At 35.6% G+C, this 18,798-nt stretch overlaps 2 protein-coding genes across 4 annotated transcripts; one reads left to right on the top strand and one right to left on the bottom strand.

The window, feature by feature from the left end:
* Window positions 1-3,001: 3,001 nt before the first annotated feature.
* On the top strand, window positions 3,002-15,763 carry LOC125246020. Of its 3 annotated transcripts, none has more exons than XM_048156865.1 (15): window positions 3,006-3,675; window positions 3,911-4,029; window positions 4,487-4,519; window positions 4,852-4,941; window positions 5,120-5,188; window positions 5,275-5,363; window positions 5,472-5,574; window positions 5,793-5,892; window positions 5,989-6,041; window positions 6,240-6,324; window positions 7,139-7,603; window positions 8,004-8,058; window positions 11,112-11,302; window positions 13,859-13,988; window positions 15,498-15,763. In XM_048156865.1, exons 1-15 carry the CDS (start codon window positions 3,669-3,671, stop codon window positions 15,664-15,666), a joined length of 1,758 nt encoding a protein of 585 aa, XP_048012822.1. In that variant the 5' UTR covers window positions 3,006-3,668; the 3' UTR covers window positions 15,667-15,763. The 3 variants fall into 3 exon arrangements, with proteins under 3 accessions (XP_048012823.1, XP_048012822.1, XP_048012821.1); XM_048156864.1 differs by having other exon boundaries at window positions 3,007-3,675; window positions 5,117-5,188; XM_048156866.1 differs by lacking the exons at window positions 11,112-11,302; window positions 15,498-15,763 and having other exon boundaries at window positions 3,002-3,675; window positions 5,117-5,188; window positions 13,859-13,989.
* LOC125246028 lies at window positions 15,722-18,429 on the bottom strand. The gene is made up of 5 exons (XM_048156874.1): window positions 18,163-18,429; window positions 17,940-18,041; window positions 17,333-17,508; window positions 17,120-17,221; window positions 15,722-16,729 (listed from the first exon to the last, which is right to left on the bottom strand). The coding sequence occupies exons 1-5, from the start codon at window positions 18,250-18,252 to the stop codon at window positions 15,961-15,963; spliced, it is 1,239 nt and encodes a 412-aa protein (XP_048012831.1). The 5' UTR covers window positions 18,253-18,429; the 3' UTR covers window positions 15,722-15,960.
* Window positions 18,430-18,798: the final 369 nt, after the last annotated feature.

Genomic DNA, 18,798 nt, shown 5'->3' with positions numbered 1-18,798 from the left:
TTTTACTGTGTTATTTTAGTGTACTATATGCTGCTCTCAGGGCTGCAGTACTCAATAGATTCATTTTACTGTGTTATTTTAGTGTACTATATGCTGCTCTCAGGGCTGCAGTACTCAATAGATTCATTTTACTGTGTTATTTTAGTGTACTATATGCTGCTCTCAGGGCTGCAGTACTCAATAGATTCATATCGCTGTTATTTTAGTGTACTATATGCTGCTCTCAGGGCTGCAGTACTCAATAGATTCATATCGCTGTTATTTTAGTGTACTATATGCTGCTCTCAGGGCTGCAGTACTCAATAGATTCATTTTACTGTGTTATTTTAGTGTACTATATGCTGCTCTCAGGGCTGCAGTACTCAATAGATTCATACTGCTGTTATTTTAGTGTACTATATGCTGCTCTCAGGGCTGCAGTACTCAATAGATTCATATCGTGTTATTTTAGTGTACTATATGCTGCTCTCAGGGCTGCAGTACTCAATAGATTCATATCGCTGTTATTTTAGTGTACTATATGCTGCTCTCAGGGCTGCAGTACTCAATAGATTCATATACTGTTATTTTAGTGTACTATATGCTGCTCTCAGGGCTGCAGTACTCAATAGATTCATTTTACTGTGTTATTTTAGTGTACTATATGCTGCTCTCAGGGCTGCAGTACTCAATAGATTCATATCGCTGTTATTTTAGTGTACTATATGCTGCTCTCAGGGCTGCAGTACTCAATAGATTCATTTTACTGTGTTATTTTAGTGTACTATATGCTGCTCTCAGGGCTGCAGTACTCAATAGATTCATTTTACTGTGTTATTTTAGTGTACTATATGCTGCTCTCAGGGCTGCAGTACTCAATAGATTCATTTTACTGTGTTATTTTAGTGTACTATATGCTGCTCTCAGGGCTGCAGTACTCAATAGATTCATTTTACTGTGTTATTTTAGTGTACTATATGCTGCTCTCAGGGCTGCAGTACTCAATAGATTCATTTTACTGTGTTATTTTAGTGTACTATATGCTGCTCTCAGGGCTGCAGTACTCAATAGATTCATATCGCTGTTATTTTAGTGTACTATATGCTGCTCTCAGGGCTGCAGTACTCAATAGATTCATTTTACTGTGTTATTTTAGTGTACTATATGCTGCTCTCAGGGCTGCAGTACTCAATAGATTCATTTTACTGTGTTATTTTAGTGTACTATATGCTGCTCTCAGGGCTGCAGTACTCAATAGATTCATTTTACTGTGTTATTTTAGTGTACTATATGCTGCTCTCAGGGCTGCAGTACTCAATAGATTCATTTTACTGTGTTATTTTAGTGTACTATATGCTGCTCTCAGGGCTGCAGTACTCAATAGATTCATTTTACTGTGTTATTTTAGTGTACTATATGCTGCTCTCAGGGCTGCAGTACTCAATAGATTCATTTTACTGTGTTATTTTAGTGTACTATATGCTGCTCTCAGGGCTGCAGTACTCAATAGATTCATTTTACTGTGTTATTTTAGTGTACTATATGCTGCTCTCAGGGCTGCAGTACTCAATAGATTCATTTTACTGTGTTATTTTAGTGTACTATATGCTGCTCTCAGGGCTGCAGTACTCAATAGATTCATATCGCTGTTATTTTAGTGTACTATATGCTGCTCTCAGGGCTGCAGTACTCAATAGATTCATTTTACTGTGTTATTTTAGTGTACTATATGCTGCTCTCAGGGCTGCAGTACTCAATAGATTCATTTTACTGTGTTATTTTAGTGTACTATATGCTGCTCTCAGGGCTGCAGTACTCAATAGATTCATTTTACTGTGTTATTTTAGTGTACTATATGCTGCTCTCAGGGCTGCAGTACTCAATAGATTCATTTTACTGTGTTATTTTAGTGTACTATATGCTGCTCTCAGGGCTGCAGTACTCAATAGATTCATTTTACTGTGTTATTTTAGTGTACTATATGCTGCTCTCAGGGCTGCAGTACTCAATAGATTCATTTTACTGTGTTATTTTAGTGTACTATATGCTGCTCTCAGGGCTGCAGTACTCAATAGATTCATTTTACTGTGTTATTTTAGTGTACTATATGCTGCTCTCAGGGCTGCAGTACTCAATAGATTCATATCGCTGTTATTTTAGTGTACTATATGCTGCTCTCAGGGCTGCAGTACTCAATAGATTCATTTTACTGTGTTATTTTAGTGTACTATATGCTGCTCTCAGGGCTGCAGTACTCAATAGATTCATTTTACTGTGTTATTTTAGTGTACTATATGCTGCTCTCAGGGCTGCAGTACTCAATAGATTCATTTTACTGTGTTATTTTAGTGTACTATATGCTGCTCTCAGGGCTGCAGTACTCAATAGATTCATTTTACTGTGTTATTTTAGTGTACTATATGCTGCTCTCAGGGCTGCAGTACTCAATAGATTCATTTTACTGTGTTATTTTAGTGTACTATATGCTGCTCTCAGGGCTGCAGTACTCAATAGATTCATTTTACTGTGTTATTTTAGTGTACTATATGCTGCTCTCAGGGCTGCAGTACTCAATAGATTCATTTTACTGTGTTATTTTAGTGTACTATATGCTGCTCTCAGGGCTGCAGTACTCAATAGATTCATTTACTGTTATTTTAGTGTACTATATGCTGCTCTCAGGGCTGCAGTACTCAATAGATTCATATCGCTGTTATTTTAGTGTACTATATGCTGCTCTCAGGGCTGCAGTACTCAATAGATTCATTTTACTGTGTTATTTTAGTGTACTATATGCTGCTCTCAGGGCTGCAGTACTCAATAGATTCATTTTACTGTGTTATTTTAGTGTACTATATGCTGCTCTCAGGGCTGCAGTACTCAATAGATTCATTTTACTGTGTTATTTTAGTGTACTATATGCTGCTCTCAGGGCTGCAGTACTCAATAGATTCATATCGCTGTTATTTTAGTGTACTATATGCTGCTCTCAGGGCTGCAGTACTCAATAGATTCATTTTACTGTGTTATTTTAGTGTACTATATGCTGCTCTCAGGGCTGCAGTTCTCAATAGATTCATTTTACTGTGTTATTTTAGTGTACTATATGCTGCTCTCAGGGCTGCAGTACTCAATAGATTCATATGACTATTTTATACTGCTTCAGGTACCACTGCAGAGTAGCACAATACCTGCGTGACTTATTATAGACATGTTGCTCTTGAAGCACGAGAGCTTATTTTATTAGGACCTGAGCACTGATGGTGTGAGGACCCTATTGTAATTGCTCAGTAAATTATTGTTGTTCTCTGAAATCATTTTTGAGGGCCTAAACATTCTCGAAAACTCATGAAACTTTGCACACGTGTCAGAAGTGGTGGAAATGTATGTCTCATAAGGGTTTCACAATTAGGTGTGGCAAAATGGCTTGACAGCGGCACCTTCAAAATGTCAATTAAGCACAGTTCGTGCTACGTTTAACGTACAAGTATGAAATTCGGTTGCCCACCGGTTTTCCTAAAGCCACCGGGTGCAAAGGCCCTTTCATCACTGCTTTCAGCTTTAATTTTATCCTAATATTTGATGCTTTAAAATTGGTGTCATTGTTCTCCATAGGTAATGCTAATGTTTCCAATGTTTTATTATCAGCTTATTCCTCTGCTTTCAAGGAGCATTTCTTTCTGAGATAAATGAATGGTAAGTATGCTTTTTTGTAATGTGCATTAGCTAGGCTACCTGTATACAATGTATTTTAATAAACAATAAAGGGAAAAGGGTGTAGTCTAAGACTACAAGAGTACTTTATAGGCCTGTATTTTCTGTAGAAAATGTTATTCTGTGATCTTTGCACATTATTTCAACACTAAAATATAGAATATTAAAACAATAGCTTAAAAACATTTAAATAAGGGGAAAATAATCATTTATGCAGTCTTACAAATTATGAAGTCTGGAGGACTGCATGGAAGAGGCATCGGAAGGATTGGACCCTATCCACTTTACATGGAGAGTTTTGAATCCCTCATAGAAAACAACGAAGTATCTGATGAGGTAACATTTCTCTTGTATTTTATAATTCAACTTGTTTGTAAGAAATGTTTTAAAGAGAAAGTTCACCTTCGAGCTGTACGATTCTGCTCTCTGTTGAACTATATGCTGCTCTCAGGGCTGCAGTTCTCAATAGATTAATTTTACTGTGTTATTTTTTAGAGTACTATACATTGATCTTGGAAAATAAAACTGAATTGACTTCCATAGCATAATTTTCATTTTTGGGTGAACTATCCCTTTTATGCATGTAAGTTAGTTTGGATAAAATCATTAGAAATATAAATGTAAGGCATTCAGAAGTTTTATTCTTTTCACAGTTCACAATTTCTCCTCAAAACACTACTTTTGAAAGCTTGAACTCAAAATTCTCAAAACAAGTTTGCTCTCACTTTTAGCATTTGTAATTTTGTGCTTTTTCTTTTTTTTTCTCTTTGTTCTTTGGTTGATGCCTCCTTAGATAATGGATGCTTTGTTCCATCTGTTCAGCAGGGTAAGATGTTAACTAAACTAATTTGAACATTTTTCTATATAATGGTAAGACAACAGTCTAATCTAACACACCTGAGTATTTCATCATGTATTGTGAAAATGTCTTGACGTATTGTGATATATATTTTCGATATGGCCCAAACCTGCCTAGGAGTATTTTCAATACAAGAATTATTGGAACAGTACCAGCAACACTTGTGAATGAAGACATCAAAATGGTCATAAAATGGTCGCTGGTATTGTTCGGATAATTTTTTTCATGCACTTCGTTTACCTTGTGAAGTTGCACTTATTTTAAAAATTATTGTCAATACCTTTAATTTTTTTGTTTAGAAGCGGCCAGATGTTTTGGCCATCAATAATCAGACCCTGGGTCACATTCTGGAGGGTGACACCCGGGCTAGGAGCAGTTATTTTACGAAGGTAAGAAGTACCCTGACAAAACTTGAAAAGCCAGTTCTTACCAGTGTTACAGGTATAACTAATATAGACAAATATTCATTGCTAGTCTCACACAATAGTTTTTAATTTGCTCTTACTGAAATAAAGGTATTACATACATTTCATTTTACATTCATAATTTTTCTTTCCTTTTAAGAAGAACATATTTGAAAATAAAACTAAGGTTGTTGGTCCCTTTTTGGAGGACGGGAATCATTGGACTTTTTTTGTAAGTTACTTACCAAGTAACTATGTACATATTATAAACATGTCAAACATATTGGCTCCCAGTGAAACATATTTGTTTTTTTCTAGCACTGCAGCATTGTTGACCGTACAATTACATACCTTAATTCACTTGGGGAAACAGATGAACAATACAACAAAATAGCAGAAAACTGGAGGTACAGGCATTTTTTAACCCCAAAAAACAAAATTACATTTTTGTTTTTCTATGTAAACTTTATTTTACACATCTACATTAAATATTTTTATCTTTATCTACATTTCAGCACATTTGCTGCTTCAAAAGGCTACCAGGGGCCATGGAAAAGAGTTCTCAGGAAACATAGCTTACAGCATGATAGCATTTCATGTGGTGTTTTCACAGCTGTGGTAAAATGCTTTTCATTTATTATTATTATTATTATTATTATTATTATTATTACTACTACTACAAATCATTGTCAGTTTTTTGGATCATGAAACTGTTGTCATTTGTAATGATATTGTATATATTCCACATGACTAATTGGTTTATTGGTTTTAGAAATTCCACAAAATTCCAGTTGATTATGGCATTGAACTAATCATTCTTTTTGGAACACCTTTAGTTTGCTGAGGCCATACTTGGAGGCTCGGGGGGATACCTTATGTGCTCTCCTATCCAGGAAGAGAGGGAGCGTCTGGGGACACTTCTCTTTAGTTCACTTGGTAAGTACCATGCTCATGTATGAATTTAGAGTTCCTATTGGTTGTTTCCTGTCGAAAGATTAACAATGCAGCAAATATGTTTCCTATGTGTTTCAGATAGGTCAGGTATTTGTGGTGTCTGTTTTTACAAGGTACCCAGGAAGAACAAGGCAAGTGATGCAAATGACAATTTAAATATTAGAAAATAAAGTTAGATTCTAAGCTTCAAATGATGTTTGTCCAGTGGTTTTTTGATCTAGTACACCAGAAATTAGTTGGGGAATAAAAGATAAATACAATAAATAAATGTTCCTTAGGAATTGGATAACCTTGATCTAACCTTTTTTTCATGCAAATGATCTTTCTAGGAAAAATGTTCAACATGTTTTGTAAATATTCATAAAATCTGTCTACCTGGGAGACAGGAGGATGCAAAGTGTCTTTTTTGCAAAGGTAGTACATTTTGGATTAAATGACCCTTGTGACCCTACATTATAAAATAATCCTTCTAACAACTGCAACGTTTAGGGTTAGTTCACCCAAAAATTAAAATTCAGTCATTAATTCCTCACTCTCAAGTCGTTCCACACCCATAAGACCTTCGTCATCCTCAGTATTGGGCTGAATTTCAAAACACTGCTTCATGAAGCTTTGAAGCTTTACAAATCTTTTGTTTCAAATCAGTGGTTCGGATCACTGAAGTCACATGATTTCAGTAATCGAGGCTTCGTTACAGCATAAGTGTTTTGAAATGGTCAATGGTTCACGTGAATTTGGCAGTTTGATACATGCTCTGAACCACTGATTCAAAACAAAAGATTCATAGAGCTTCAAAGCTTCATGAAGCAGTGTTTTGAAATCACCCATCACTAGATATTGTTGAATAAAGTAATTTCGTTTTTTGGTGCACAAAAAGTATTCTCATCGCTTCATAACATTAAAGTTGAACCACTGTTGCCACAAGAACTTTTTTAAATGTGTTTTTAGTAGCTTTCTGGGCATCTGAAAGTGTTAATTATTTTGCTGTCAATAGAGGCCTCACTGAGTCATCAGATATGATCAAAAATATCTTAATTTGTTTTCCAAAGATGAACAAAGGTCTTACGGGTATGGATCTACTTAATGACAGATATTTCTTTTCAGGGCAAACTAACCCTATATGGCATTTTACAATTTTAGAGGCTGATAAACTATTATTAAAATTCACTAATAGATAGTCTGTTCTCTATTCATTTAATATTATTTCTAAATACATCAATTATGTAAGAAAAAAGCTCAGGAGAAAGAGAGGACGAACCTGAGGGACAAGACAGATCAGGAGAAAAAGAGGATGAACCTGAGACACAAGACAGATCAGAAGAAAAAGAGGGTGAACCTGAGGGACAAGACAGATCAGGAGAAAAAGAGGATGAACCTGAGGGACAAGACAGATCAGGAGAAAGAGAGGATGAACCTGAGACACAAGACAGATCAGGAGAAAAAGAGGATGAACCTGAGACACAAGACAGATCAGAAGAAAAAGAGGATGAACCTGAGGGACAAGACAGATCAGGAGAAAAAGAGGATGAACCTGAGACACAAGACAGATCAGGAGAAAAAGAGGATGAACCTGAGACACAAGACAGATCAGGAGAAAGAGAGGATGAACCTGAGGGACAAGACAGCTCAGGAGGAAGCAACCAAAATGAAGGAATTCAGGAAGAAAGCAGCTCGGGACTTAACCAAGTTCAAGGTAAAGTTTTAAGTAAGATCTTGGAAAAACACAAACCTGCTTAAAAAATTGTGGACACTTTGTCCTACATGAATTTTCATGTGAAATTAAGGTTGTTAATATTGAGATATCATGCCATTTGCTGCTGCTCTGTAACTGCTTTAACCTGTGGAAGGTTTTAGCCATTGTAAAAAAAAAACAATCAGTGGTTTTAATGTTACTGCAGTGAACAATGTGATTTGTGTGTTGATTTGTGTAGTAAAGAACCAGTGTTTATATTGACACTGATATAAACAAAGAAAACCACAATGCATTTATTAATCTATAGACATAGTAATTACTTTTAACTTAATTTAAATGAAAGCATGCTATCCCTCTCCCATACTGATACTGTTACTTTTCTTTTTATTCACCCTTCCAGGGGGATTCCTGGTGGAAAGTGTTTTAAAAGTTTCAGACTCTCATCAAGCAAAAAGGTAAAAAAAATAAAAATAAATAAATGTATATATATATATGCGATTTCAATACCCCGCATTTGAAAGTGGCTCCCTGATGAATGCAAATATCTTTCAATATGAAAGCTATTTTAGGCTGGGCAGTGTAGTTGTAACCATCTCTTAGCTCTGTATCGAAGGAAAATTTGGTTTTATTTGCACTTTGAATATTGAGAGAGTGCTATTATGGTTGCACTTATTGTAAAGTGTTACCATAAAAATGAATAACAGTTTTCTCTTAAAGGTGCCCTAGATTCAAAAATTGAATTTACTTCGGCATAGTTGAATAACAAGAGTTCAGTACATGGAAATGACATACAGTGAGTCTCAAACTGTATGGCAAAAAATGGCAAATGGAGCAATAATAACTGACATGATTCATGATAACATGATATTTTTAGTGATATATATAGTCTTTCTAAATGTTTTATTAGCATGTTGCTAATGTACTGTTAAATGTGGTTAAAGTTACCATCGTTTCTTACTGTATTCACGGAGACAAGACTGTTGTTATTTTCAGTTTTAAACACTTGCAGTCTGTATAATTCATAAACACAACTTCATTCTTTATAAATCTCTCCAACAGTGTGTAATGTTAGCTTTAGCCACGGAGCACTATCAAACTCATTCAGAATCAAATGTAAACATCCAAATAAATACTCACGCGATTAGACATGTTGCATGACGAACACTTTGTAAAGATCCATTTTGAGGGTTATATTAGCTGTGTGAACTTTGTTTATAGCTGTTTAAGGCAAGCGCGAGCTCTTGGGGCGGAGAACACGAGATTTAAAGGGGCCGCGCTGCATAAATCGGTGCATTTTATAATGATGCCCCAAAATAGGCAGTTAAAAAAATTTATAAAAAAAAAAACAAACTATGGGGTATTTTGAGCTGAAACTTCACAGACACATTCAGGGGACACCTTAGACTTATATTACATCTTTTAAAAACATGTTCTTGGGCACCTTTAATCTTATTAAGCACAAACAGTAAGGTTTCGTTTGTTAACATTAGTTAATGCACTGTGAACTATCATGAACTAACAATGAATGACTATTTTTATTAACTAACATAAAGATTAATAAATACTGTAGCACATACATTGCTCATTGTTGATGTTGGTTAATACATTAATGTTAATAAATGAGACCTTATTGTAAAGTGTTACCATTTTTATTTATACTGTTTTTATTTCTATGGTCAGTTTGTGGAAAGGAGTTCAGTTAGGTGGTCAAAAGTTGTAGAAACTCATAAATCATGTACAGTAAGGTCTGAAGAGACTGAAATCATACAAAAGAGAAGTCAGTCAGTTGAGTTAGTGGCAAAACCTTTTACTGTACTTGAGTATTGTCTTTTACTGCATATGAATTCATAATCAGAAAGTAGAAATGAAATGATATTCATTACAAGATGATTAGTTAAAACATTTCAAATACACTTGCAGAATATTTTTTCTAGTCATGTATTTCGCCATTGAGGATTTCTTAAAAATAGTGTGTAAAAATCTTGTCTCATGAACTCAATCTTGAGTCTCGTCTCGTCTCGTGAGATACCCGTCTCATCACACCCCTAATATATACAGGTGCTGGTCATATAATCATCAATATCCAATATCCTCTAAAGCACCACTATGTCCAACTGCGTTCAGCATTCGTTTAGTGAGGTCTGATCGCGCTCTGACAACGACAGTGATGTCTCGCATTCATTGAAGTATATGCCACAGACCTCACTAAACGAGTACAGAATGCAGTTGGACATAGTGGTGTTTTAGAGGTAAAATTATATATAAATACTGTTCGGTTTCTCACACAAACCAATCATTTCGAGTCTTAGGACATCAATGTGTCGTCACGAGCCGCAGGGTTTAATTTGGATTTGTCTATGGAAGTGTTTTAGACTGTTATTCTTCGAGTTCCCATCCACTCATGTTATAAGACTGACAGATGGCAGCGGTTGCAGTTAAAAATCATCATTTGTGTTCGACTGAAGAAACAAAGTCACCTACATCTTGGATGCCCTGGGGCTAAGCAGATACACATCAAATTTTCATTTTTGGGTGAACTATCCCTTTAATAGAGAGGCGAAGGGAAGGAAAAGATGTGGTAGAAAAAAGTGTACAAGCAATAGGGATAACCGCACCCTGGAGAGGATTATGAAACAAAACCCATTCAAAAATTTGGGGGAGATTCACAAAGAGTGGACTGCAGCTGGAGTCAGAGCTTCAAGAACCACTACGCACAGATGTATGCAAGACATGGGTTTCAACCTGCACACAGTGCCAAAGCTACCAGTACCTGGTTTAAGGACCATGATATCCCTGTTCTTAATTGGCCAGCAAACTCGCCTGACCTTAACCCCATAGAAAATCTATGGGGTATTGTGAAGAGGAAGATGCGATATGCCAGACCAAACAATGCAGAAGAGCTGAAGGCCACTATCAGAGCAACCTGGGCTCTCATAACACCTGAGCAGTGCCACAGACTGATCGACTCCATGCCACGCCGCATTGCTGCAGTAATTCAGGCAAAAGGAGCCCAACTAAGTACTGAGTGCTGTACATGCTCATACTTTTCATGTTCATACTTTTCAGTTGGCCAAGATTTCTAAAAATCCTTTCATTTTATTGGTCTTAAGTAATATTCTAATTTTCTGAGATACTGAATTTGGGATTTTCCTTAGTTGTCAGTTATAATCATCAAAATTAAAAGAAATAAACATTTGAAATATATCAGTCTGTGTGTAATGAATGAATATAATATACAAGTTTCACTTTTTGAATGGAATTAGTGAAATAAATCAACTTTTTGATGATATTCTAATTATATGACTAGCACCTGTATATATATAAATGGGTTATTAATTATAGCAAATTATGCTGTATATCAGTTATTTTAAAAAATCAAGTTAATTATCTTATTGCCATGGTTCAAATCCTTCTTTCTTTTGTATACTCTAAAGATTTTTTTTTAAAGATAAAGCACCTCTGCCTTTTCAAGGATTATTATAATGTACATAACACATTGATATTTCAGATACCTGGTCACATCAGATGAACTACAGAGGAGGTGCTCTCCCCCAGAGAGTTACTCTGCAAACACTGTAGTGGCTTATCTACGGAAGGCCAAGGGACAAAAAAAGAAAATTACAGAGACGCTGGCAGAGTTGGAGGTGAACCCCTCAAAGCGCACAAAGTTAACTTCACAGTGCTCCAAACTTTGTGAAGGTAAAAATATAGTAATAGTAATAACTCTAAAGGGAATTCTGAGACCAGTATCCTTGTTTTGTGGTTTTGAATCATAAGTTTCTTTATAATAGTAAAATTTTATAACAATATAACTTCCACTGAAATTCCACATTACTTATAACTGTATTGTTATACAGTTATATAAATGTATAAATAAAAAGTAAATATAATCGTAGACAAGTTGTCTTGCCACTATGAGGTGTTCAGTTTTACCAAAATAGGTCAATATATTATGTTAATAGCCTGATTTGCTATGTTTTACTACCAGTTTTGGAATATACACTGTAGCAAATTAGCTCAAAATAAATATGAATAATTAATTATAACTAGTTATAATTAATTATTAATATTTTAATCAGTTAATAAAATTAACTTAATGTAATAAAATTAATATTACAATCAATTAACCTGTTGTTCAATGAACACACAGTGTTAATTGTTTATTAATTCTAAGAAATGTTCATTTCCAGGTTATGGGAAATAACAATCTTATTCTACTAAAAGCCTGTAGTCAGGACCGACATGAATAGGGACTCCCGTATATGAGCGCAAAACACAGACAACCTTACGTGTGACATGAACAAGACTTTATTAACTAGACTAAAGACTTAAACTACTCTAACATTCACACACATACATGCATACAGTTTACCAAGAGAGAGAGGGCTAAAGCAGAGTACAGGAAGCAAGAGGTTACAGCATTGTTGTACATTTCAGCAGATCAACAGCCTTGAGCAAAACATCAGTTTAGTTTTAACAGGCCCTTCTTTCAAAGGGGTAAGGATACTCAATGTATCCGATAATGAGACTAAGTTTGATACTTGCATGTCTCTCCAAGTTGAATTAAAACTGTCCTGATGCAATTTGTGGAGGCTCCCGTTGAATCTTTGCTGATATTGTCTTGATGAAAGAGAACCAGTTGGATTCAGAGGATCTTTGGTGAATGGAAGGTCTAGGCCGAGGCCTGGCACAAGCTTGGGGTTCCTTAGAAGCTTCTAGCTTTTTACAGCGTCATCTTGACGTCAGCATTTGTCAGTAAAAAAAGAAGAAGAGGAGGAAGAGCAGGAAGAGAGGGCTTGGTCTTGTGATCAGTGTATATAAAGGGTGAAGATGTCACACCCTCTTGAGGTGTCTGAGCCAATAAGGAGTTGCCCCCTCGGAGGGAAGTTTTACGAGTCTTTGTTCTGTAGCAAGATATTAGCATAAGACACTGGATTGGATGTTTGAGAGAAGAACCCTCTAGATTCCTATAATACTAACATGTCACAGAGTTAGTAACATGTAACATGAATTACCAAATAGGAAATTAAAGATGGAGTCCGTAGATACCAAACATGTTGCCAATGTGATCTCAGTTAACTATACATTTGCAACTATGGAACATTAATACCAAAACATGTTTATACATTTCCCAAGTGGTTATATAGAGAATACATAGGATTAAGAGAGTTTATTTGTCCTTCTCAGGAAGAATGAGTCACTAGTCTCTACAGCATTCTTCTGGATCATAAAAGTACCATATAACTGTAACAGGACACCTAGTTGTGCCTGTGTGCTAGCTACACTTGGGATGCTGGTTGCAGTTTTAGGGGGATGAGTTCAGAGAACTTTGATAGTGAGAGTGAGTTTATGGGTAATTCATTAAATACAATGAATAATTGTGTGGCTGATTGGTCCAGATGCTACAACACTCACTGTCCACTTTAATAGGAACTCCTGTACACCATGTCCTTCATAGAGTCATACAGTCAGCCAATCATATGGCAACTGCACCCTGCATAAAATCATACAGATACAGGTCAAAAGCACATCAATCATCAGAATGGGAAAAATGTGATCTGTGATTTTAACTGTGACATGGTTTTTGGTTCCAGATGGGCTGATTTGAATTTCAGTATTTCAGAAACTGGGTCTCCTGAGAATTTCTCAAACAACACAGAATAGTTGGGTGGGGTTTGGGGGTAGCAACTCATGATCACTCTTTATGACTGTGGTGAGAAGAAAATCATCTTAGCACGTATAAGACATTGAACCTTAAAGTGGATGGGCTCTAACAGCAGCCATGAATAAGAATCTGCAGATTTCATGGGCACACTCACTGGACAATTGAAGACTGAAAAAGGTGATTTTTTTTTTGTTCAACTGTACAGTTTCTGTGCCTCAGATTAGGCATTTGCACCCCCATAATTATTGCTTATTTAATATTTTTTGTACCATTCTGTGCAAACTCAGAGACTTTTGTGTGAGAAACATCCCAGTATATCAGCAGGATCTGAAATATGGCACCAACAACCATGCCACGGTTATTGTGTTGTTGATTCTGATAGTTGATGTGAACATCATTAACCGAAGCTCTTGAAATGTATCTGCATGTTGTTGTTATGTTTACATTATGCTGCTGCCATATGACAGGTGGTCTTAATAAGGTGGATGGTGAGTGTATCCACATACTTCATCTTTTGTTATTTTGTTGTACTGCTTCTAAGTTGGACATTATTACAAATAATTTTGCTGTTGTATTTATTTGTATTTTAGATGAATGCAAGGATCTGGCTGGGGACGTAATGTTTCTTGCCACAAAATTCATCCCCCAGAAAAGGGTGGGTGAAGCCTTACTAGAAGAGGGGAATGTCCATGCTGCCATCGTCAAAACCGAAGACTGCAGGTAATTTAATAACAATTTATTACTACACTTGATGTTAAAGGGATAGTTCATCAAAAAATTAAAATTCAGTCATTAATTACTCACCCTCATGTCGTTCCAAACCCGTAAGACATTCGTTCATCCTCAGAACACAAATTAAGATATTTTTGATGAAATCTCTTATATGAAACAGAAGATTTGTAAAGATTTGAAGCTTCATGAAGCAGTGGTTTGAAATCACCATCACTAGATATTGTTTAATAAAGTCATTATTTTGTCATTTTTGGCACACAAAAAGTATTCTCGTCACTTCATAACAGGGACATGCACAGGGGGGTTGCTCAGGTTGCCCGGGCAACTTCCCATATGCCCTTCTCGACTCACGTTGCCCTTCTGAGGTGGAAAAAAAGAAATAAAAAAATCGTACAATGGATGCAGAATTTCACGTAGGCCTAGATAAAAAAAAAAAAAAAAAGAAGCTGAGCCTGCATGAGCGGCACTAGAAGGAGATTGTTGCGGTTGTCGGGTGAGACGACTTAACGTTGTCGGAAAGGTGAGTAAGGTTATAATCGTTAACGAAAACGAACGAAAAAACGAAAACTAGGTGGGAAAAAACATCGTTAACTGAAATAAAAATAAAAACAAGGCATTACAAAAAAACATAACTAACCAAAACTGTAATGTGTGTTTGGCAAAACGAACTAAAATAAAATAAAATTATAGATTAAATGTCCTTAGTTTTCGTCTTTGTCAATGTCTTTCATAGAGCAAACGTTCAGCTGCATTTCATTTCCCTGCGTCTCTCACTCACGCGTCTCTCTCACATACTCGCGCGCGCACACAGCCCCTCCCCTCCGTGCACACCGCGCCTCCATGAGAATTGAGAACGAGTGTTGGAAGCAAGTTCGCGAAAGGTTGGTATCTCGTGAAAACCTTTACACAATCACACATTAAAAAGTGGTATAAAAATATTTTTAATTCTGAATATAATTTTGTCAGTGTGTTAATGTCGACCCGAGAAGCGATTGCTACTGTAGCAAGTTAACTAGATGCAAGTTTGAGGTAAAATGCACTTGGGTTGTCTATGTCAAAACACTATTTAAGCTGTAAGTAAGGAATAATTGATGACGGGCCATTGAATTATTAGGAAAATAATGGTAGGGGAGTGCCCTTTTTTTAGGTCAGAGCAACTGCCCCTCAAAATTCCTGTGCACGTCCCTGCTTCATAACATTAAGGTTGAACCACCGTAGTCACATGACCTGTTTTATATATGTCTTTAGTACCTTTCTGGGCATCTGAAAGTGTTAATTGTCTTGCTGGCAATGCAGGCCTCACTGAGCCATTGGATTTCATCAAAAATATCTTAATTTGTGTTCTGAAGATGAATGAAGATCTTATGGGTGTAGAATGACATGAGGGCGAGTAATAAATGTTGATTTTCTTTTTTGGGTGAACTAACCCTTTAACTTAATGATTCAATGATCAGTTGAACTGGAAAACTAAATAGCTTTTTGTATTTTCTATTGCAGGAAGACATTGAAAGAAGTAAAGGCTGCTCTAGAGAAAAATTGGGACACATTTGACCTGGCAACACATGGTCTTGGTCCTGCCGTAATAAATGGCACTTTTTCGTTGATAGATGCGTGTCTTAAGGAAAAGATGAGAGCACTGAAAAAAAAAGACTCCACAGATGAGTAAGGTTCCCCCACTTTATTTTGTTTACTTGTATTGTTTCAAACTCTTGTTTCTTGATGTTCAGCTGTACAAAAAAAAATTAATAAAACATTACAAAGAACTGTGTTTTTTATTTATTTTTTTTAATCTCAATTACTTACAATTCATATTTGTTCCTTTAATTTGTTCTTATACAAAGTATCTGTACAACACTCATTGAAAAAAGACAGTAGCAGCAAGAGGAAAAAAAAAACATTTTGGCTAGGCAAAGCAAATAGTGATTGTTTCATCAATGAAACATTTCTTATCTCTACAAGATCAAACACGTTTTTTCTTCTTTTTGACCATGTAGGTTACAGTGACTACATCTTTTGCTTTTTTGACCCTTTTACGATAATTATGAAGTGCAGTCACTTTTCTTTTTCTTGACAGTTTAGTAAACTGTGAAAAAACTAACTTGTGTGCTCTTTCAACTAACCTGTACACTTCATTATCCTCACAAAATTTTTCTGATTTGCTCCACTCATGGAGATCTGTAAGCATGGCTTGCAGTGTAACTTGTTTTCTCTCACTGGACCTAAAGCAGTGTGAATCATCAGATATGTTCTCAGATGATGTTGGGTACAGAATGTTGTGAACCAATATACATACACATACCTCTCCATGGCTATTCGCAATGCATGTGCAAAATTTGGTCCCTTTACAACTTACAAATTCTACACTCCCATCAGAATGATAGACAGTAAGGTTTTCATCGACCCTGAGGTAGGATTCACTGTCAACAATTTTTTTTGCTACTTCTGCCCTAAGATCTTGAATTATAAGTCCTTGTTTCTCTGCAATGTTCTGTGAAAAAATTAAGTGTTTGCACACACATCCACATTGGAATCTTTTGCAGTCGCATTTGTGCATGACCAAGTCCACACTGTGACATTGTGTGCTTGTGTCGGGTGGAACCAAACACACTCCATTTTTTATCTCCACTTTTGCACCCAGGCCTTTTGCAATCATAGAATGGGCGGCATTAGTGGTCTCTTCAGTGTTTGCTCCTTTGATTCGTCCAGTTTCTGTGAGGTCATCCAGGTAACTGAACAATGAAATAAAAGAACAAGTTAGGAAATGGTAAACTATTGTAAAAATGAAATGACTGAAAAAAGCAAATACCCTTAAACATTTGTATAGATTTTATAGGCTATAAAATAATTAAGGAAAAAAGGAAGCTGGGAGCTGACAGACCTTTTTACTGAATGATTTGTGCTAAGGAAAAGATAATGTCATAGACAACAGTGAATGTTTATTCAAGAGCTTCCTGTATCCAAACAAGCTGATAATGGCAATAGGTAGTGGCCAGAGATGATCTCTATGCAATATTATCACATGATTCTATATGTCACATGATTTCTGTAATTGGCAATTACAATTTAGCACCATAATAAAAGTAATACATTGAACTATATATACAGCTAAATATATTTACCTGTAATATTTTTGGACATCACCACACAGTAAGCGAAGAAGCTGATCAATCCTGCTATTTATTCTTCCCTTAAGGAACTGGTACTTCATTGTAAGAAAAAATCTGTGTACAAAAGTTAAGAAACTTAAAATATCCTTAATGAATATGTGTCCTGGATATCATGTTATTTAAAATGTGATTTTAGGGCATGATGTTATAATTTTAGTAGCTGACCTCTCTGCCTTGTTGTTGGTTTCGCTGTTATGGTGATAAAATGACCTGCCAAAATTGGACCATAAATCACCAAAACAAATCCACTGATTCTTGAGGTAGGTTGATACATGAGAACTACCAAGACATGTATCGAGCTCTTCACACTTTCTGGATGACATGCTGTTGAACTCTTCTTCCTGTAAAGAAAAAGACACAACATTGTAGAGTTATGCCACCTTAAGTTTACGCACATTTAAAGGGGTAGTTCTCCCAAAATTGAAAATTGTCATTTTGTGTCACTCCAAACCTATATGACTATTTCCTCAGTGGAACACAATGTATATTTTGAAGATTGTTTTTTTCATGCAATGAAACTTAATGGGTACAAAACACTTCCATATTCTATTGTGGAAAAAAAAATCTTTTGAATTTGGATTTACATGAGGGTTAGTAAAGAATGATTTTAATTTTTTTGTGGGAACATTTTTAAAAGACAATTCATTAAAAATCATAATACACATAAATTTGACCAATCCCATTGAAATCTATAGTAAACAACTCAAGATTTATTTCCATGTACTGAAATGATTTCTAAAGAATAAAGTGATTTATGATATAAAAATATTACCGTTAAACAGGATTTCATTGCCACCATTGCTTGAATCACAAGATTCCGCTGATTCACTGGCAAGTTCCCTCCATCTCTTTTAACCATCCACCTATGTACAGCCTACAAAAACATTCAAAAGCTATAGTTATAATGGCATTTGAATTATAATTGTATTTTTAAAATGAATAGGTCTGTAAAATGAATAGGTCTTTTTCCAGTACAAAAGATTTAATAAACCTACCTGGAGTACATGAAACCAGCAAAGAAGAACCTTGGCTGTTGGAAAAACTCTTCTTATGGCATTGAGTTCCTTAAGGTCACGGTCAATCATTATCGACCTACATGATAAGGAATTGAGAATTAATGAAGATACGTCAACATCTGTAGATTCTGTAAAAATGAACAGCTTTTGTAAAAAGGTAGTTTACAGTGTGCAGTATTTAATCCAATAGTAATGTCTGTACATAGAAATACCTCAATACATCAGCACACTTTGCTGCCAAACTACTACTGACTCCAAGGGCGTAGATTTGGTTTGAACATTGGGGGGTTGAACGTTGGTATGCCTGTTTTTTTTTTTTATGTCTATTGTTATTGAATAATTTCTATCTGTATCTATCTATGTATCTATCTATCCATCTCCATTTATATATCGTTTGATTAAAAATGAGTTGAAATGAACACATGCACTGCTTTATACTGATTTAGACATTTATTTTAAGATTTTTACATTCCACCTTAATGCATTTAAATTTTTTTGAAAGGGAAACACATCGGCTCTTGAACAACAGTAAACATGAAATTTAGATACACCACCAACGACGTTTACTCAAATAAAACTCTCTTTGTCCAAGTGACTTGAAACTTTGTACAGTTG

Source organism: Megalobrama amblycephala, linkage group LG14 (genome assembly GCF_018812025.1).
Source record: "Megalobrama amblycephala isolate DHTTF-2021 linkage group LG14, ASM1881202v1, whole genome shotgun sequence".
Lineage (NCBI taxonomy): Eukaryota > Metazoa > Chordata > Actinopteri > Cypriniformes > Xenocyprididae > Megalobrama > Megalobrama amblycephala.
The sequence above is the reverse complement of the archived record's forward strand: the minus strand, read 5'-3'. Positions and strand labels throughout refer to the sequence as shown.